The 20,779-nt window shown below is 52.0% G+C and overlaps 1 protein-coding gene across 2 annotated transcripts in view; it reads left to right on the top strand.

The window, feature by feature from the left end:
- Positions 1-845: 845 nt before the first annotated feature.
- The window catches only part of SLC6A6 (solute carrier family 6 member 6), an 87,766-nt gene continuing 67,832 nt past the window's right edge, over positions 846-20,779 (top strand). The window contains exons 1-2 of one of the 2 annotated variants that reach the window (XM_025376367.1): positions 846-1,117; positions 14,503-14,544. Coding sequence is in view for 1 of the 2 variants with exons in the window: in XM_025376366.1 (XP_025232151.1) it covers positions 864-1,117; positions 14,503-14,544 (296 nt within the window). In the remaining variant the exon portion in view is untranslated. The remainder of the gene's footprint in view (positions 1,118-14,502; positions 14,545-20,779) is intronic. The other variant, XM_025376366.1, reaches the window with a different exon arrangement.

Here is a 20,779-nt window from a genome sequence, read left to right as displayed (position 1 = left end):
AGCGTTTCCCTCTCATGCTGCCAGGGCAGGGCTGTGAAAAATGGTCCCTGAGGGCCCGTTCATTCAAATAAGGACAAGAATAATGGCACACTCCCCATCTCCATTTAAAAATAGTCACATTAGCTGACACTGGCTTGGCACTTCCTAGATGCCGGGTGTGTTCCGAGGTCTCTATGCTGTTAACCTTGGATCTTCGTAACAGCCAGAGAAGACAAGCGCTACTATTTTTCCTGTCCATTTTATAGATGAGGACACTGAGGCACAGAAATTGTGAGTCACTTGCCCAGGGTCACACAGCCATGGCAAGGCCAGGATTCTGGAGCTCTGTACCTGGCTTCACACCACAAGCTCAGGCCACCCTCCCGCCCCTGGCGAGAGCTCGGTGACCGTGCCGACTATTGGGAGGGGTATACCGAGTCTCCCAGAACGTGGACGATCGCCCAGGGGAACGCAGTGGAGTGCAAGCCTGGTCTGGTCTGCACCTGGCTGCTCCAGGAGCCCTGGGCCTCATCCTAGGAGCCTGGAGGAGAGGCGAGCGGTGGAGTTTGGAGGCTGCTGTGAAGGAGGGGACTAGGTGGGTCGGGTCGGGTCTGTCCTGCTCTTCTTTCGCAGGCAGGAGGCGCCCAGGGCGACTGCCGCACCTGGCAACGAACGTTCGCCGCGCAGCCTGAGGGTGTGCGCGCGCGCTCGGCGAGCCCGGGTTCTTTGTGTGTCCGAGCCCATGCGCGCGTGCGTGTATGCGTGTGTGTGTGCATGTGTGTGAGTGAGCGCGTGTGTCCGCACTTGGGGCGGGGCTAGACGCCCAGGCCCCGCCCCGGCCCCGCCCCCGGCCCGGCCGAGCTGGTATTTTTCCACCCAGCAGGATGGGTGATGCTGAGAGCTGCCTGCTCAGACAACAGACACGCGAGGTCAGGAAGAAGCCGCTTATAAATTACCGCTTCCTTCGCGCCGCCGCCAACGCCGAGTCCCGAGGACCGCAAGCCCAGAGGCCGAGCTGCGCCGAGAGGGAGTGCGGAGCGTTCACCCCTCGGGTCAGAGAGCGAGCGGGCAGGCAGCCCCTGGCCGGCGCAACCCGGCGCAGCCGAGCAGAGCGCGGACGGCGCCGCAGCCACCCCAGGTACCCGAGGGACGGGGAGCCGGGCGCGCAGCCGGCGCTGCCCGCCGTCTGCAGCCCCTCCCCATCCCCGCGTCGCCGCAGTCCCGGCCTCCTCCCCTCCGCGTGCGCCCATCCGGCGCCCCTTTCACCACCGCGGAAGGGACCGAGGGTCGCCTGCTCAGTCCCGCTGGCGGGGCTGTTATTGTTTCCCAGGCGAAAGGGCTCCGGCTCCTGGTGCGGGCGGCAGGGGTGTGTGTGTGTGTGGGTGTGTGGGTGTGTGTGTGTGTGTTTGTGTGTGGTATGTCTGTGTGTCTTTCTCGGTCAGAATGCCTACATGTGCCTCCGTATCCCCGTGTCTATGTTTCTGAGGGTGGCTGTTTCACCGTGTCCCCAGCAGCGTGCACATGTGTCTTCCGGGGCATGTCTGCTATTCTCTGTGTGCTGGGCTGTGTGTGTGTGCCTGTGTGTGTGTGTGTGTGTGAGATACCTGAGTGTGCTGTCTTTGGATGTGTGCTCTTGTGTGTCCCCGTTTGTGTCTGCATGAATGTGTTGGGGGGGGGGCTGCGTCTTCCAGGCCCTGGCCGGGTGCACGTGCGTGTCCCTGAGTGTGGTTGTGTCTCCAGGTCCCTGGTTGTAGGCACTTATGTGTCCTCGGCTGTACCCAAGAGGGCGTCCCCGGTGCCTAGAGGGTCAAATGGCCAGAGCTGGTTTTCCCGGGCCGGCGCTGAGTGGGGAGAGGTGATATAGAGCAGCATGGCTCCATAGGTGCATGCACTCCATAGGTGGTGTGCAGGTGGCAGCGACGGCGTCCAGCAGTCCAAGTGGTGGGACCAAGGCCCGGAGGGGCAGCCAAGGGGTAGTGGACAGCCGGCAGGGCCAGCAGGACACTTCCTCCTCCAGACTATTTCTCTTCCTTCTGTGGGTTCCTCTTTTGAGTAGGAGATTCTCGTCCCCCTCCCACTAGGGAAGCCGCACAGAGAGAATTCCAGGGACCTCCTCCTACAGCCCCAAAGCTTCAGCCTGGACTTCAGCCTGGACTGGAGAGGAGACCTGTGGGCAGCTGTCCCAGGCAGGGAGGTGTGTGCCGGACAGGGCCACCGGCCTGGCTATTTTGGTCACTGTCGGGCCTCTGCCAGATCCCGGCATCCCCAGGACCAGCCCCAAAAGCTTGGGAGGCAGCCTGGGCCCCTGTTCCCTGCCTGGGGAAATAAATCAGCTCAGTAATTGCCCAGACACTTGAATGGAGGGTCTTCGGGCTGAGGTTTACTGGCGCATGGCTCCATTTGGACTTCAATAAATTGGCCCCCGCTTTGGCACAGCTGACGTTCAAGTAAATGTCACTGAGGAGATCTTTTTAAAATTTCTTTTTAATTTTTTGTTGGCTAGAAGGGAGGGGATCTTGTCCAGAGTCTCCTAACCAGAAGGAGTTTATTTTTATGAGAGAGAGAGCGGGTGAGTGCTTAGCAACCACCTGCCTCCATCTCGACCAGGGAGTCACCCAGGGAGTGTGGGGTGGGCATGAGGAGGTGGGGTGGGGGAGGAATTTCATCAAGATGGTGTTGGAGAGGATCTGAAGGGGGCCTAGCACGGCTAAGAACCCCCAACAGGGTGGGACTGGTGGAATGGTGGGAGGTATTAGGCCTGGCTCAGCCCCCAGTTGACCTTGGGCAACCCTTTTTCAGCCTCAGTTTCCTTACCTGTAAAATGGGTGGGGCAGACTGGTTATAGAGTAAACCAGGGACCAGAGGTAGGAGCTTGTCCCCAGGGAATTGATTGAAGTCCTGTGCTTTGTTTTAATGGGCGGGTGACCTTGGTTGATTCCCTTCGTTTCTTTGAGCCTCGGCTTGGCTGCCTGGGCAGCAAGGACGCCAGTGCTGGCCTCACTACGTCCTTGAGGGGATTGAGGGAGATGAGGTTGAATAAGCTTGTGGTAAGCTGTAAAGCCCAGCTCGGCTGTAGAGCTGCTGATTAGAGGGTGTCACGAGGTCCCGGGTCACTGTGGTGTATGGCAAGGGCCAAGGTGCATTCTGGAGGCTTTGTCCTTCGGGGATACCCTTGTACTAACCCATGGCTCAGCTGCAATCATCCTCTCCTACCTCATTCCCGTCACCTCAACCTGTGGCGATTGGGCCACATCTGCTTTTCAGAGTCTGGAGGCCTGGTGAGCAGTACCCATTTTACAGATGGACAAACTGAGAGGCACCTAAGGGACTTTGCCTTGATTGGACAAAATTAAGTTTCAAAATGCTTTCCCTAGCTCAGCTGTGAGTTTTGGCCCCATGGGGCTTTGGTCGCTGATATCCTGGGGAGTTGAAATTGAACCAGGGCCTGGGGAAAATGAGGAACAAAGGTGCCCCAGTCCTCAGGGCAGGAGAGTGAGCCTATGGGACCCATTTGCACCTTGCCTCTGTCCCTAGTTACTCATTCTTCCTTCTTTGTGCCTTCCCCCGAGCCCTGCTACCCATCCTGCTGCAGGGGTCAGCCCTCCACAAGGCAATCCAGGCTCTGGGGACTGTGCTTTCTAACCTGAACTTGTCCGCCTGTCAGTTTGTCAAAGGATTTGGGAGCTGTACTTCTCTGAAAGTCTTTCCAAAGGTCCTGAATGATAAGACACTTGTGAGTCATTGAACACATTCCCGTATATAGAAAAGAGCTGAGAAGTAAATTATAAGGGCTCCCCAGAATGCAGCTCAGCTGCAGCCAGAGGGGATCTGCCTGGAATTGGGGTTGGCCTGGAATCCCAGGGCCACCCTGGCAGGTACATGCTGATCCCCCACTTCTGCAGGAGGTCATGAGCAAGAGTCAGATTCTTTGGGGCTGCATTTCACTTTCCTGTGCTTGCCAACTTGGCCAGAGTGTTCGTTTGAATTTATGGGTTCTGGGCAGGAGCTGTGGATCGGGAAATGCCTAAGGAAGCCTTCCAGTGAGAACGAGAGCACTTTTTTAATGTGCTTCGTTTAGTTGGTTAATAGACCTTGGTTAAGGTCAGCTCTGGGCCAGCACTGGGTTCAGGGTAGAGTGTTGGCTTTCTAGGAGCTTCTGTCCCAGAGGTAGAAGCATGTGGTAGCTGCAATGGCCATTACCATCCATGGGGTACAGTGAAGAAGACCCAAGGAGCTGCTGAGTGTGCCAGTGAGGGTGGGGTAGTAGGCAGGAGGCACTTTTGCTTCCTAGAGGACACAGTATCGGAGTTGCCATTATCTGTGGGTGGATAAACAGGATGGGCTGGCATTCTCAACAGGGGGCAGAGCAGCTACAAGGGCACAGTGGCGTGAAATAGCCAAGCATGTTTGTAGAACAGGTTCCCTGGGTCCTAGCTGGAGAGAGGAATAGGAGCCAGATGGTAGGGGGGTGTTTGATTTTTTCACATATAAAAATAGAGACAGGGTCTTACTATGTTGCCCAGGCTGGTCTCAAACTCCTGGGCTCAGGCAATCTTCTCGCCTCAGCCTCCCAAAGTGTTGATTATAGGTGTGAGCCACCGTGCCCAGCTGGACGGCCTTGAATGTTGTGTAAGTGGGCTTGGGCTTTCTCCCGAGGGCAGCAGGAATCACACTGGGTTTAGGGATAGTCGGGGAGAAGCCAGTCAAGCCTGGAGCCCAGGAGACCCCTGATGGTGAGTAAGGAACGGAGCTGGGGTCCAGGAGACCGAGAGTCACTGAGCCACTAAGCATTTTCTGTACCAATGAGTCTTACCCTGAACTCCTTCTGTAAACATGGGGGTGAAGGCCTGGACATGCTATTTAACTGGTACACAGGCCATTAACTTTGACCTCCCGGAGCACACAGCCCTAGTGTCTCTAGGTGAGTTATGCCAGTCCTGAACGGGTCTGCAGAGTTTCCTTTCTTGTCTTACCTGGTCAGAGCCTTCATTTGGAAACCTGGGCAGAGGCTGATGCCAAGGGTGGGAGTTAGGGGTTACGAGAGGGAAAGCAGAGAGAGTGAGGAATTGCTGTTCTGTTTCTAAAGCTCCAGCGTGGTATGGCCAACCAACTTTCTCTTGGAAAAACCAACATACAAATAATAAACCACCTAAAACAAAAGAGTGGGCAGGGAATGATAGGGGAGGCAGGTGGGCTGCCCTAACTGTGGTCAGGTATCAGAATTGCCTGGGATACTTAAAAACAAACACACATATTCAGCCAGACTCCCAGGCCCAGCCTGGACATACTGAATCAGAACTTCCAGGAGGGTGGAGCCTGGGAATCTGTATTTTTAAAGTTTTTCTTTTGTGTGTGTGTGTGTGTTTGTTTGTTTGTTTTTTTGACAGGGTCTCACTTTGTTGCCCAGGCTGGAGTACAGTGGTGCCATCAGGTTCACTGCAGCCTCGATCTCCTGGGCTCACGTGATCCTCCCACCTCAGCCTCCCAAGTAGCTAGGACTACAGGCATGCCCCACCACTCCAGGCTAATTTTTGTATTTTTTGTACAGATGAGGTTTCACCATGTTGCCTGGGCTGGTCTTGAACTCCTGGGCTCAAGTGATCCTCCCACCTCAGAAGATTTTTTAAAAATATTTTTAAATTGAGTTATGATTTACATGCAGTAATATGCAAAGATTCTGTTACGGTTTGATGAGTTTTGACAAATGTATACACCTGTGTAACCACCACCCAAATCAAGATATAGAACATTTCCAGCACCTCAGAAAGTTGTCTTGTGCTCCTCACCTCACAAGACAGCCACTTTCTCCTTTTTCTTTTTCTTTTTCTTTTTCTTTTTCTTTTTGAGACAGAGTCTTATTCTGTTTCCCAAGCTAGAGTGCAGTGGCATGATCTCTACTGCAGCCTCGACCTCCCCAGGCTCAGATGATCCTCCCACCTCACTTCCCGAGTAGTTGGGACTACAGGCGCACGCCACCACACCTGGCTAGTTTCTTTTATGTTTCTTGTAGAGAGAGGGTTTTGCTGTGTTGCCAGGCTGGTGTCAAACTTCTAGGCTTAAACGATCCACCCTTGCGGGCCTCCCAGAATCCCATGCTGGGATCACAAGCATGCACCACCATACCAGGCCCACTTTCTGATTTCTGTCACCATAAATTAGTTTTGCCAGTCTAAATCCTTATATAAATGGACTTATTTAGTGTGTACTCTTGTGTCCGTTTTTTTCTGCTTGACGTTGCTGGGATCCATCTGTGCTATTGAGTATATCAGGAGTTGATTTTTGTTTTTTTATTGCTGAGTCATCTCCCATTGTATGGATGTTCCACAATGCGTTCATCCATGCTGTTGATGGACACTGTTTCCAGTTGGGGAGCGGCTATTACTAATAAAGCTTCTATATGCATATTTCTGTACGAGTCTTTTTATGGACATGTATTTTCCTTTCTCTAGGACTAGAGCTGCTGGGTTATAAGGTAGTAGATATGTGTTAACTTTTTGAAAAACTGGTAAATCATTCACTTTTAATTATAAAAGTAATATACCTCAAGCAATACAAAACTGCATAAACTAAAAAGTGATCTTTTCAGATCATTAAAAAAAAGTACAATCTGATCTTCAGTCTGTCCACCTGCCTGTCTATCATATCTCTTTCTTTTTTTTTTTTGAGATGGAGTCTTGCTCTGTCACCCAGGCTGGAGTGCAGTGGCTTGACCTCGGCTGACTGCAACCTCCGCCTCCCAGGTTCAAGCGATTCTTCTGCCTCAGCCTCCTGAGTAGCTGGGACTACTGGCACGTGCCACTATGCCTGGCTAATTTTTGTATTTTTAGTAGAGGCAGGGTTTCACCATGTTGGCCAGGCTGGTCTCTAACTCCCGACCTCAAGTGATCCGCCTGCCTCAGCCTTCCAAAATGCTGGACAGCATATCATATCTCTTTCTTAATATAAGGTTATACATTTCCTTCTGCATACAGCTTAAACTATATCCAGGTGTCCATGTGGACATAGACTCCTTTTTGTTACTTACTGGATCAGTTTTCAGTTGAGTTTTGATTTCCTATTTGATCCAGGCATTATTTGGGATCTGTTTAGAAGCTAGCTGTAGTTTTTTTTTTTTTTTTTTTTCTAAGACGGAGTCTTGCTCTGTCACCAAGGCTGGAGTGTGGTGGTGCGATCTCGGCTCACTGCAAGCTCCGCCTCCTGGGTTCGCGCCATTCTCCTGCCTTGGCCTCCCAAGTAGCTGGGACTTACAGGCATCCGCCACCACGCCCGGCTAATTGTTTTTGTATTTTTAATAGAGACGGGGTTTCACCGTGTTAGCCAGGATGGTCTCGATCTCCTGACACCGTGATCTGCCCGCCTCGGCTTCCCAAAGTGCTGGGATTACAGGCGTGAGCTACCGCACCCGGCCAGTTTTGTTTTGTTTTTAACAAAAATGGCATGGTACTGTTCTTGGTTCTGCCACTTGGTGTATTCCAATAGCAGGCCATGTGGACTGCATGTCAGAACACACGGATCTGCCAGGCCATTCCAAACAGCCAGCCTGCATTTGGGAGCCACTGATTTCGGGTGTCCTGTCTGATCACCTCCAGTGCTGCCAGCTCAGTAAATGAAATACCCCCATGCAGGACTTGCCCCAGAGGGTGCTGAGGTGCCAGCTGAGCCGATTCAGCATTCTGAGAAGGGAAAGAACCCATATTTATTGAGCATCCATGGTGCTTTATCCCCCTTCCTGTCTCAGAGATGAGTTCATCAGAAAAGTGGATGGCCCCAGCCCACACTCAGCTAGGAAAGGGTGGAAGGAGCGCTGGACCCAGAGTCCACCTGATGCCTCAGCCCATCCTCGTCCCGCTGGCTGCACAGCAAACTTTCATGAGTGCCTACTGTGTGCTAGGCACAGGGCCAGGGCCAAGAGGGCAGGGAGGAATAAACAGCCCCTGTGCTCAAGGAGGCAGGGGAGATCTGTATCAGGAGGAAGTTAATGAACAATCTAAGATAGTTTATGCCAAGGCAGGCCAAGGATCCAGTCTGGGAATGCCGCCTCAGGTCTAAGGGAGAGCAGCCCCAGGGTGTGGAGTGTGGGGACTTTGGGGTTGTGTGATCATCCAGTTAACCTTCTCTGCCCACCCACTTTATGGATGAGGACACTGAGGTCCCAGGGAGGCACTTATCAACCCAGGAAGATAAAGCCATCAAAAGAGCCATTGTTGGCCAGGCACACTGGCTCACACCTGTAATCCCAGCATTTTGGGAGGCTGAGGCATGCGGATCACGAGGTCAGGAGTTCAAGACCAACCTGGCCAACATGGTGAAACCCCATCTCTACTAAAAATACAAAAATTAGTCAGGTGCAGTGGTGGGGCGCCTATAATCCCAGCTGCTTGGGAGGCTGAGGCAGGAGAATCACTTGAACTTGGGAGGCAGAGGTTGCAGTGAGCCAAGATCTCACTACTGCCCTCCATCCTGGGTGATAGAGTGAGACTCCGTCTCAAAAAAAAAAAAAAAAGAACCATTGTTCACAGATGTGGCTCCCTGTGCTCCCCCCTCCCAGCTGCATCCATCATACATTGCTTATGTGAAACCCCCCTTGACAGGGAGGGATTTAAGGAAAGGGTTAATGCCACTGCCTCAAACCTTCGATGATATTCGTTCATGACTCTCAGATCCTGGATTTGTCACACGTCATGGGAAAGCGGGTGGGAGGGCAAAGCTGTATCAATTGCAAAGACTCCTTATGGTTTGGCTGCTCAGGAGACACCCCCAAAACCCAGGATGGAGTTCCTAGAAAGCTCAGGAAGGAGCATGGTGAGCAGCTCTGGCCACTGCATGGAATAGAACGTGGAAGGTAGGGAGATGGCTGGTGGTCGCCAGGAGAAGGGTTGGGCTGGCAATGAAAGGCTTCCTCCCTCAGTAGGTATCTGAGCAGGCCTGGGCTAGAAGGCAGAGGGCTGAGCCCTCGGGGTTCTGCTCATGTTGGGTCCTTCCCAACCCAGAGGCTCAGGACCACTCCTCTGCATGGTCTCTCCTCATGCTGGGAGGCCCTGAGAGGCCCTTCCTTTCCAGGAGTTTTCTTTGCACATAAATGCCAAGTGACTCACTGCCATGTTCCAGTGGAAAGTCCTTAACCCAAGGCTGCCAGTTCCTTGGTTGGAGGTGGAGGAGTGTGGTTGGCCAGCGATTTCAGCAGAGTCATGCTTACTGGGTGAAGGGTGCCGGAAGGGGGAGGTCTTAAGGGACCTGCTGTCTTGCCCCAAGGCTAGTCAGCACCAAGAGGGAAGACTCAGGTCATGATTTCAAGGACATTCATTCCTTCAGAGATGACACCTGGTGTCTCCTCTGCAGGTGGACATCACACCAGCCCAAGACAACAGTCTCCTCACTAGCCTCTCTGCCTCCTGGATACCTCTGTGCCTCCTGGATACCTCTCTGTACCATCCGGGGACCAGCTCTCTGCATGTCACTCTGTTGCTCAAAAGCCTTCAGTGGTGGCTCCCTAGTGCTTTGTGAAATCAAGTCCAACCTCCTTAGCCTGGCATTGGAGGCCCTTCACGATCTGGCTCTTGGCCAGTGTTCACGCTCACCTACCACAACTTCTTTCCTTGTTTGTAGTCTGGCTGGATTCTGCTCCTAGCTAGACCAGGCGTCCAGCTCTCTCAGCCCTGCCCATGCTGGCCTCTCAGCTCACAAGGCCCTTCCTCCCATCACTCCTTATTCCCACTCTTAAGGGGCGAGCTTGGAGCTGCCTGCTCTAGGAGGCATTCCTTGAGCCTCTTAATAGTACCTGGCACATAGTAAGCACTCAAAAAAGATGACGTGAGTTAAAGTGGACTTCAGCTTGCCCTGCTCTGAGCCCTGTGGTCCTTTCCTCTGACCTGAGCTCAGACCTTTATGGTCTTACCTTATACCTATGCACCTGACTGGGGACACATCAAGGGGAGGGATGGATGCTCCAGCATCCAGTCTAGGGGTGTGGCACACAGTGGTTGCTCAACATACAAATCAAGAGAGCCTGATTCCTTCTACTCTGAAATGGGAACATATGGTTTGAACATCTGGGTGGCTCCAGGCTTGGAAATTATATTCAACCATCACTATCCATCAATCCATCCATCCAACAAATATTTAGTTGTTCCAGGTCCTGTCCTAGGCCCTGGGGATGTGGCTGGTGAACAAGACAGACCAAACTGTACCCTTATGGAGCTGTCTGTCTGGCAGGGCTATGGATGTCAAACAAAAAATTACACATGCATGGCTAATGCCCTTTTAAAATCAAAGGCCCTACACCAGGCACTGCAACACCAGACTTAGAATGCCCCTGTCCTCTGGCTTGCTATGTGACCTAAGTGAGTCCTTTCTCCTCTCTGGTCCTGTAAGGGGTGGCCCAGATAGGTTTTGTGTTTAAGGGAAATACCTTCTGAATAAAGAGAGGAAAAACCATTCTATCCATTGTGGAAGCGCATGTCACCACATGGGGTGCTCCTTTAAGGGACTCCTTTAAGGATGCAGTCATCCTCTTGGCGGCTTTTCAAGATGTCCCAGCCTTGCCTCTGAAAGGAGGTGTCCCGATTTGGGGACAGGAGTTCCAGAGTTACTCTGAGCAGAGCTGTAGCAACAGGCTTTTAGTGAGGAACGTTGCCTCAGGGAACAATAATGTGGATTCTTCTTCTACCACTGGTAGAAGAATATCGATTAGAACAGACTTTTAAAAAAAGAAAAGCAAAAGCTCGTCCAGGTGTGGTGGCTTACGCCTGTAATCCCAGTATTTTGGGAGACTGAGGCAGGTGGATTGCTTGAGTTCAGGAGTTCGAGACCAGCCTGGGCAACATGGCAAAACCCCATCTCTACAAAAAAGGCAAAAATTTGCCGAGTATGGTGGCACACACCTGTAGTCCCAGCTACTCGGGAGGATGAACCTGGTAGACAGATGTTTCACTGAGCTGAGATCGTGCCACCGCACTCCAGCCTGGGTGACAACAGTGAGACAGCAGGCCTAAGTGGGGCCTGGGGCCCTGAATTTCTAACCAACTCTCAGGCACTGTGGATGGTGCTGGTCTGGGGACCACTCTGAATCAAGGAGATAAACAGGGCTGTTGTGTGCCTCCTGTGCATTAAAAGCCAGACCCTGTGCTTCGTGAACATCCTCTCCTTAATCCTCACCAAAGACACCATTATTCCCATTTTGCACATGAAGACCCGAGGCCCTGCTGAGGGCAGATAATTTGCCCAAGGTCACACAGCTGGGAGCCTGCCGGCATTCACGCTGGGCCAGCGCCACCTTGGAAAGGATGCTGTTGGGGAAGCCTTTTACTACTGAACAGTGTCCTCGCTCCAAAAGCCACAGGAGGCTTTTCAAGGCAGCCAAGTCGGATGTAAATCAGGGGAGAGCCAGGGCTAGCCAGGCTGCTGACAGCAGGGCGGCCTGGGTCACTGTGTCCGGACAAGGCCCACAGCGGGATTTAGGGCTGGCATGCTGCCTGGGAGTAGGGGAGCCGTCAGGGATGCTCTGGGCGCCTGGAAGACCAGCCTGGAGCCTGCTAGAGCCCAAGGAGGCTCCTTAGCCTCTGACAGCCTCCCCTATTATTTAGATACATTCCAGGGAACACGGCTGGCTGGAAGGGGCAGCAGTGGGACCACAGGAGCTGGGACCTGCTGCTTCTGTTGTTTAAAGGCTGGCTCATCCCTGCAGCCATGCGGGCATTCTCCGTAATCGCGGTCTGCTTTGAGGACAGAGAGGTCGTGGTCTCCTGCTGGCTGGGGCTTTATTTTTGCACTGAGCACCTGTCCTCAGCAAACTGGGAAAGTAGAACACATAGTGAGTCTGAGTCCTCAAAATGCTGTCCCTGGCCCAGCAGTATGGGCATCACGTGGGAGCCTGCAGAATGCAGAACCTCAGGCCCCACCCCAGACCTGCTCATTTAGACCTTGGGTGTGGGGCTCTGCAATCTGGGTTTTCAAGAGCCCTCCAGGCAATTCTGCTTTGTGTTTAACTTTGAGAAGGGCTGATGACCTCTCTGGCTGTGTGCCTGGGGCCAGGGGTGGGGCTGGGGGGAAGGGTCAGGCCTAACCCTTGCCTGTGATAACTAGAGTTCCAGGGCTGCGGGAACCTCAGGTGTTCTGTCATCCGCATCCTTCCTCTTTTTTATGATGGGAGGAGTATGTCAGAGACATGCATAAAATTACATAGCAAGTTCAAGGCAGGGTATAGGTCTGGATTTTTATATTACAAATGGCAGAAATCAGTTCAAACAGACTTTAGTTTTATTTAATTTATTTATTTTGAGACAAGTCTTTCTCTGTCTCCCAGGCATGAGTCATCACACCCAGCCCAAACTGACATTAAAAATAAAAAAGAGCATTTACTGACTCTTAACTTAAAAGCCTGGGGCCATACTTCAGCCTGGGGCTGAATCCAGGTGCTGAAAGATGTCATTGGGACTCAGTTTCTTTCTCTCCGTTTCCTGGCTCTGTGTCTCTCTATGCCTGCTTCATTCTCCATGGATGCCCTAGCTGCTCACCAGTGTAGTGCTGCCCCCTGCTCCAATGTAGGCCTGTGCAGGTCTCCTGCTGGAACAGGTTTAGGCTGTCCCCAGAAGGGGCATGGGTGCCAGCAGGCTAGATAGATGGACTTTAGTGCTAGTCTTTTTTTTTTTTTTTTCAGGAGACAGGGTCTCACTCTGTCACCCCATCTGGACTGCAGTGGTATGATCACTGCTCGCTGCAGCCTCAAACTTCTGGGCTCAAGCAGTCCTCCCACCTCAGCCTCCCAAGTAGGTGGGACTACAGGCATGTGCCACCATACCCAGCTAATTTTTAAATTTTTTTTTTGTAGAGACAGGTCTCCCTGTGTTGTCCAGGCTGGTCTTGAACTCTTGGGCTTATGATGCTTCTGCCTCAGCCTCCAAGAGTGCTGGGATTGCAGGCATGAGCACACCTGGCCTTTAGTGCCATTCTTATCCTCCTCTCTGAGATGGGCTGGCCTCTTGTAATTGGTAAGGTTTTGCCCCAGGCAGAATTATACTCTCCTTCCTCTGATTCTCTTCACCTTGTGCTTTAAACAGGCTGCCTTCATCTTTCACTTTATCCCACTTCATTGTGTATGGTCTAGGATAGCAAGGTTTACGTCGCTACTTCCACCACCCAAACCCACGGCAGACATCACTAATCCACCCCAGCCTTCACAGAGCCCAGAATGAAGCCTTGGTGGGCTGTCATGTGCCCAGCCTCTAGCCCGTGGTTCCAGGCTTCATGAGCTCAGGGACCTTGGCTCTGTCATCTACTGCTGAGCTTCATGTGCCCAGTGTAGTGTCTGGCACATGAAGTGCACCATAAGTTGTTGACCGACTGTTCCTACTCCATAGTGCCTCAGACCCAGTGGGTGCCAGTGTGAGCCTGTTGAATGCGGGGGCCCTAATGAAGCAATGAGGTCATCTAATTTGGGGGAGAGGGAGCTCTGTAGGCTGCTGGGACTGGCATTTACTGACACTGGCAAGTGTGCCTCTGGGTCTGGGAAGGAGGCTGCCAGGGCAGGGCTGCAGCTACAGCAAGGAAAGGGGTCCTGGATTCCTCTGTCTGCCCTCCCAGACCCACCCTCCCACACCCTCTCCCCCAGAGACACCCCCTGCCCATCTCTGCTAATCCCAGTTCAACAATTCATTGAAAATATCTCAGTTGAGAAGAAATCATTTCCTGACTTTGTACACTTAGATTCCAGGAATCCTAGAGAGCCTTCCAGCCTCAGGGCAAGGAGCTTTGCCGGTAGGAGGAGGTGATCTGCCCCCAATTGCCTATTTCCCAAACTGAGCTTCTACTGAAAAAACAACAGAACCAAAAAAAAAAAAAAAAAGTCTTCCGGGTTAGTCATGTCTGGGACTGCTTGGCTCAGCAAAGCTCAGCAGATTTCCTGGGCACAGTAATTCTCGCCCCCGAACTGGTTGGTGAATACCACATCCCCTAAGGATCTTCTCCGAGGCCCCTCACTCTGGCCCTGGTGTGTCCCTGCGCCCCTTGGGAATAGTCAGGCCACGTGACTGAGCTGGCGGGGCGCTCAGGAGTGTGGGCTTTCTGTGGCTAGGGCTGTGGAACAGCTTACCCATTTGCAGCTGAAACCTTGTCCCCCTCTGACCAAGGACAACATGCTGGTTCTTGCTGCTGACTGAGTTTCGGGTACCCTGCATCCAGAAGAGGGGCATGTGTGAGTGAGTGGGAGTGCCTGTGTGAGTGTGTGTCTCATGTGGGTCTGTGTGTGACTGTGAACGTGTGTGTGGCTGACACAGGCAAGTGTTGGGGCTGGGAGTCTGCATATGATTACACGTGTGTCTGAGTGTGTGTCTGCATGTGAGCTTGTGTTGGCATGTGTGAGTCTGCGTGTGTGAGCCTCAGTGTCCTGGCCTTTCATGGGGGTTGGTCAGCCCCTCCCCAGCACACACGTCTGGTGGTTACAAGTGGGTGAAAAATCGGGGGCCCTGTGCACAGTCTGCCACTGACCAGATCTCTTTTTTCCGTCTTTGCTTCCTCTCTTTGCAATAGATCCAGAACCAGAACCACAGCCCTTCTGAGGAGCTCCCAAAGGTAAGTGACCTTGGACCTCCAGGTGGGATGGGTGTCTCACACATTGTGCAGTGACCCAAGGTGGGGGGGCTCAGGAGCTCCGTGTCTCTCCCAGGCTCTAGGAGGACAAGATAGGACCCCTGAGGCCCACAGACATTGTCCACACCTCACCTCCAGGTGGCAGATCCCCTGGCCTGGGTTGGCCACTCTGTGCCTGCTTGGTCCCCAGCCAGTCTGTGCTAGAGAGGGCACAGGGAGGCCCTGCAAATGGGCCAAGCACTGGTTTCGGAGACCCAGCCTGGGCCCTGTCCTGGCTCTGCTGCAGAGTAGCCTGGGGCAAGTCTGCCATGGGGAGGAGGCCTTCACTGAGTTGATTCTGAAGATTGGGGGTCTGAGCTTGGCTCTGTCTCTGTTAAAGGTTTGTTGTTGTTTTGAGACAGGGTCACACTCTGTCGCCTAGGCTGGGGTGCAGTGGCATCATCAGGGCTCACTGCAGCCTCGATCTCCCCAGGTTCAGGTGATCCTCCCACCTCAGCCTCCCTAGTAGCTGGCACTACAGGCGCGTACCACCATGCCCAGCCTATTTTTGTATTTTTTTGTAGTAACAGGGTTTCACGATGTTGCCCAGGGCACAGTGGCTCACGCCTGTAATCCCTGCACTTTGGGAGGCCAAGGCAGGAGGATCGCTTGAGGCCAGGAGCTTGAGACCAGCCTGGGCAACATAATGAGCCCCATCTCAGCAAAAATTAAAAATAATATAAATAAAATTATAAGTAAACAAATAAGTAAAATGGAAAACCTTTGCTAAAGTTGCAAGAGTATTACAGTGGCCTCGCATTATGCCCTTCACTGAGATTTTCCCATGGGTAACATTTGCCACATTCACTTCATCTCTTTCTCACTAATACGTGAAATAAAAATAGTCATGTGAACATTCTTCCATTTTTGCTGAATCATTGGGGAGTAAATTGCAGGCATGATGCCCCTTCACCTCAATCCTTCAGGTCTTTCATAAGAGCTAGGCCAGGCCGGGCGTGGTGGCTCATGCCTGTAATCCCAGCACTTTGGGAGGCCGAGGTGGGTGGATCACAAGGTCAGGAGATCGAGACCATCCTGGCTAACACGGTGAAACCCCGTCTCTACTAAAAACAAAAAATTAGCCGGATGTGGTGGCGGGTGCCTGTAGTGCCATCTACTCAGGAGGCTGAGGCAGGAGAATGGCGTGAACCCGGGAAGCGGAGCTTGCAGTGAGCCGTGATCATGCCACTGCACTCCAGCTCTGGGTGAAAGAGCAAGACTCCGTATCAAAAAAAAAAAGAGCAAGGCCATTCTCTTATATAACCCTAGCACAGTTATCTACCCCAGGACACTGATTTAACATTGACGTGATTCTGTTATCTGTGGATCTTAATGACATTGCAGTGTTTACAGCAGCTTTATTTTTCTTTTAGTTCAGGATCGTCATTATGTTTTTAAAAAGGGTTTAAGGGATGTCTTCTTCACTGATTTAAGACATTGCCTACTCTAGGGGCTTTCAAAGTCTTATTTAATCCTCGGCATTCATTAAATACATTTTACAATGGGATGTGGCCTGTGTGCGCATGTACACAAACACGCATGTGAAACTCAAGCCCTGAAACTGAAGTTTCTGAGATAATCCTCGTACTCACCATCTGCTGTGCTCTGGTCTGCTCTGTCTCGTTTAGTGAAAAAGATGGCCTTGACCCCTTACATTGATGTCAAGACCCACTGTAGACTCTGCTTTGGAATTAGAAAACCCTGGCTTCCTGGGCAGAAATTTCTAAGGGGGAAGGTTAAGCTCCCACTGGTCCAGGGTTTAGATTGGTTGGAGTGGGGTCCCCTGTGAAGCCGGGACTAGACAAGCGTTTGTTTGTGGCCCAGAGCTCCTCAGCCTGCTGCTGCTAGCGGCTGGACCATCCTTCCTTTTCATCAAGCCCTGCTGGCATAGGATGCTTGGTCACAAGCGGTCCCACCCCATGGAGACATATTCTTTGTGCTGTGACATCGGGCGGGGGTGTGTACCCAGCCAGCCGCTGGGCAGGCATGGAGGTGACCTACTCCATGTCAGCCTCCACACTTGTCATCATAATAATTATAGACGTCAATAATAATAATTGCTGCCACTTCCGGGACTCAGCAGGCTCATATGCTGCCAAGAGGTTTACTGTATTAACTCACGTATCCTCTGTCAACCCAAAGAAGTGGGTGTGCTCTTACTCTTTTTGAAAAAATATGGCAAATTTATTGAGCGCTTACTGCACATCAGGCACTGCTAAACACATCACAGACTCATTCACGGCCTCCTCAGAAGCCCTGTGAAGCGGGCACTGATGTCATCTCTATTGTACAGATCAGAAAACTGAGGCTTGGAGGGATGAATTGATTGTTCCTAAGGCCACACAGCTAGGAAGGATTTGAACCTTATTGAGCTGACTCTAGCCCACTTCCCCAGGCTGGCAACGGCCTCTGGGTCCAGCCCCTTCCCCTTCCCCCAGGCCTTCCTCCTGGTTAATGAGTAGTCAAAGGCAGCTGGGAAATGAGGCTCCTGCTGCCGGGAGGCTGGAATGTGAGTTCTGCTTCCAGATAAAGAGTCTTGTGCAAGGGGCCCTGCCTGGGATGGGCTGTTATAGGCAATAAACAGAGGTTGCCAGTGTTCCTCTTTTTGAGGCTTGCTGATGTATTTGCACTTGGGAGCTCATTTTATAGAAATGCCTGAGAGGCAGGTTTGCCCTCAGACTTACCTGATGCCCCCTCCAAGCAGCCCTCTTGGCTTACGCTTTCTGAAAGGGCTCCTCGGCCCCCTGACATGACAGGGGTGTCTAGAGGAACAGGGTGGAAGAACAGACCTTGTCACCTCTGAAATCTGAGCACTGCTGGGTGTGCGCCCTCTTCACCGGCCACGTCACTTGAGGGCTCTGGCCTTCAGGTTCTCATCTGAGAAGGGGCATGATATGGACATGTGAATGTCTGTTGGTTGTTCAGCAGAGCCTGAACTATTAATGGACAAGCCCAAAAAAGTTTTGCTGACAGGGGGCAACCCGTGTAGTGGAGTCCATGGAGCTGGGGAGTCAGGCAGTCCCTAGTTCAAATCCCGGTTCCAGCCCCTGCCGGCTTCGTGACCTGGAGGAGTCACTGAACTACCCTGAGCCTCAGCTAACCCACCCCTGAAATGGCACCCAGGAGGGTTAGAAAGACAGTGATCCTGGGATTTTGAGGTGGGGGTAACCTCATCTCTTTGTAAGCACAGTGAGGTTAAGTGCACAAAAGGCCTAGCACATCAGTGCCAAGCACCCCACATGCAATTTCTCATTTTATCCCCCAAGGTGAGCCCCCTAGAGCAATTCCCCACTCCCTCAGCTATGGGGCCGAGTCCAGAAATCAGATTCACCCTCCCGGTGCCTGGGCCAACTTAAGGAAGAGAGAAGATTCTTAATAGGGAGACCCTCTCTGGGCTCGTGGTGAGATCTCCCATGGGGTGTCTGCCACCACGCCCCAAACCCATTGTAAACTGGTGCATGTAGGAGTGTTGGTATAACAGGCCCATGACTTCCGGTGTTGTCAGAAAAGGCCACCTCAGGCCTGTTCAACAAAAGTGTCAACCTCAACATTCGCTTCCTAGAAGGCCCAAGACCATAATAAAATGATATTTATTGTTTACTCTGGTTATAAAAGTGATACATTTTTGAACTGGTGCAGTGGCTCACGCCTGTAATCCCAGCACTTTGGGAGGCTGAGGTGGGCGGATCACTTGAGGTCAGAAGTTCGAGACCAGCCTGGCCAACATGGCAAAACCCCACCTCTGCCAAAAATACAAAAATTAGCTGTGCATGGTGGTGCGTGCCTGTAGTTCCAGCTACTCTGGAGGATGAGATAAGAGAAAACAAGCTGCTGGATTTGGCCCAGTGGCCAGTTTGCTGACCTTGTTGTAAGTCATGATTTGTTTGGATAAACCAGCGTTTATTTAATTAATCCCATAGTGATGGGAAATTGGCTGGTTACAGTTTCTCTTGTAAACCACTCTGCATTTTTTTTTTTTTTTTTTGATAGAGTGTTGCTCTGTCACCCAGGCTGGAGAGCAGTGGTGTGATCATAGCTTACTACAGCCTTGACCTTCCAAGCTCAAGCCTTCCTCCCACCTCAGCCTCCTGAATACCTACCTGGGATTACATGCATGCCACCATGCCTGGCTAATTATTTTTTGTAGAGACTGGGTCTCACTATGTTGCCCAGGCTGGTTTCAAACTTCTGGGCTCAAGTGATCCTCCTGACTTGGCCTTCCAAAGTTCTGGGATTACAGGCATGAGCCACCGCGCCCGGCCTCTATTTTCAATTGTTGTAAAAGACACATAACGCAAAACTGACCATCTTAACCCCTTGAAAGTGTATAATTCAGTTGTGGTAAGTAGATTTAAAGTGTTGTGCAGCCAATTTCCAGAACTTTTTTGTCTGGCAAAGCTGAAGCCAGTAAACGTCTTTTCAGTGGGCGTCTTTACACGTTGGTCTAAGCAAGAACTGGGCTTGCTGGTCAAATGGGGTACACGTGTTTGAGATGCTGGGCACGTGCTGATGAATCATTGACCCCGAAGAGGTTGCCTTCATTTACATTCTGGCCTGATATCAGTGACAGCCCTGGAGCATCGAGATGGAGGGGTGGCACCTCCCTGGGGAGCTCCTGCCCTCAAGACTTTAGGAAACGGAATTTAAAACAATTCATCCCAGAGAAGCAGCTCCCAGTCTGCCAGCCTTTCTCATTTGGGGAAGATAAGAAAAACCCAGTAAAGCAAAAAATAACTCTGAGTACTGGGCCAGACTCGAGGTTGAGAAACATACCCCATCCTCTAGAGAAGATGTGCTGTTAGAACCTGAGGTCAGGGGTCCCATGAGCCTGAGTGTGAATGTCATCCAGTTTCTACCCTGCTCTGTGACTCTGGGCACATCGTTTCACCTCTCCATGGGCTTCAGTATCCTCTGTAAAATCGGCCTGATGTAGAAGCTCCCTTCTCTGGTTGTGAGGGTCAGGGAAGAAAACTGTGAAAGTTAGCAGTTCTAACTGTGAACGTTAGCTCAGAATGGCACATAGCAGTTATTCAATAAATGATAGTTATTGTTATTGCTAGTATTATTGTGATTATTTTTGGCACCTCTATCTCAGAGAAGTCTGAATATATGCATGGTAATCGCATCTGCAGCCCTCTGCAATTTGCACAGTTTTTCCAGCTTTGATACCTACATCATCTTGTAGGGTAGTTACTACTGCCCCCATTTACAGGTGAGAACACTGGGGCTCAGGAAGGCAGTGAGAAACTGGAAGTCAGCCACGTGTCAGGACAGGAGCCCGCGTTTAGCCCGCGTCTTTGGCTTTGGTTTTGCACACAGGTGCTGCTGGGAGATGGGACCAGGGCAGGCAGGTGCCTCCTCTCTGGCCTCAGCCTCTCGGGAAAGCTCGGGCCTCAGGTGGAGGGAGGACACCTTGGGTGCATCTTCTCATCTGGGCTTTCGGACCCAGCAGGGGTCCGGGGGGATTTCTTAAGGGAGGGGGCTTTTTCAGAAATGGACAGGGACTTTTGAGACCATGGCTGCCCACCTCAGTGAAGTCTGAGGGGAGTTCCTGGAAGGCATTTCCATCTGTCCATGTGTTCTAAGTCAGTGGACAATTAAGTCCAGAAACTTCCTGGACTTAAAAAGCAGACATGTCCAGGATCCCTGGGGCTGCAGACAGCCCCGGGGGTTTTGGGAGGCTGGCTCCTCAGGCACCCATGAAGGAAGGTGTCCTGGGGCCAGTATTCAGACCCAGCTGCCCACAGGGACCCCCAGGGTGCCTTTATCTACTCATGTCTCCACCCACTTGCTGGCAGAGTGGCAGAGCTGGGACAAGTCACTAACCCTCTGTGTGACCTCTGATTCGCCACGTGAAAATGAGTGAATAGAATAAATCATTTGGCCGGGCGCGGTGGCTCAAGCCTGTAATCCCAGCACTTTGGGAGGCCGAGACGGGCGGATCACGAGGTCAGGAGATCGAGACCATCCTGGCTAACACGGTGAAACCCCGTCTCTACTAAAAAATACAAAAAACTAGCCGGGCGAGGTGGCGGGTGCCTGTAGTCCCAGCTACTCGGGAGGCTGAGGCAGGAGAATGGCGTGAACCCGGGAGGCGGAGCTTGCAGTGAGCCGAGATCCGGCCACTGCACTCCAGCCTGGGTGACAGAGCAAGACTCCGTCTCAAAAAAAAAAAAAA

This window comes from Theropithecus gelada, chromosome 2 (genome assembly GCF_003255815.1).
Source record: "Theropithecus gelada isolate Dixy chromosome 2, Tgel_1.0, whole genome shotgun sequence".
NCBI classification, from domain to species: Eukaryota; Metazoa; Chordata; class Mammalia; order Primates; family Cercopithecidae; genus Theropithecus; species Theropithecus gelada.
Note: the sequence above shows the minus strand (reverse complement) of the source record. Positions and strands in the feature narration are given on the sequence as shown.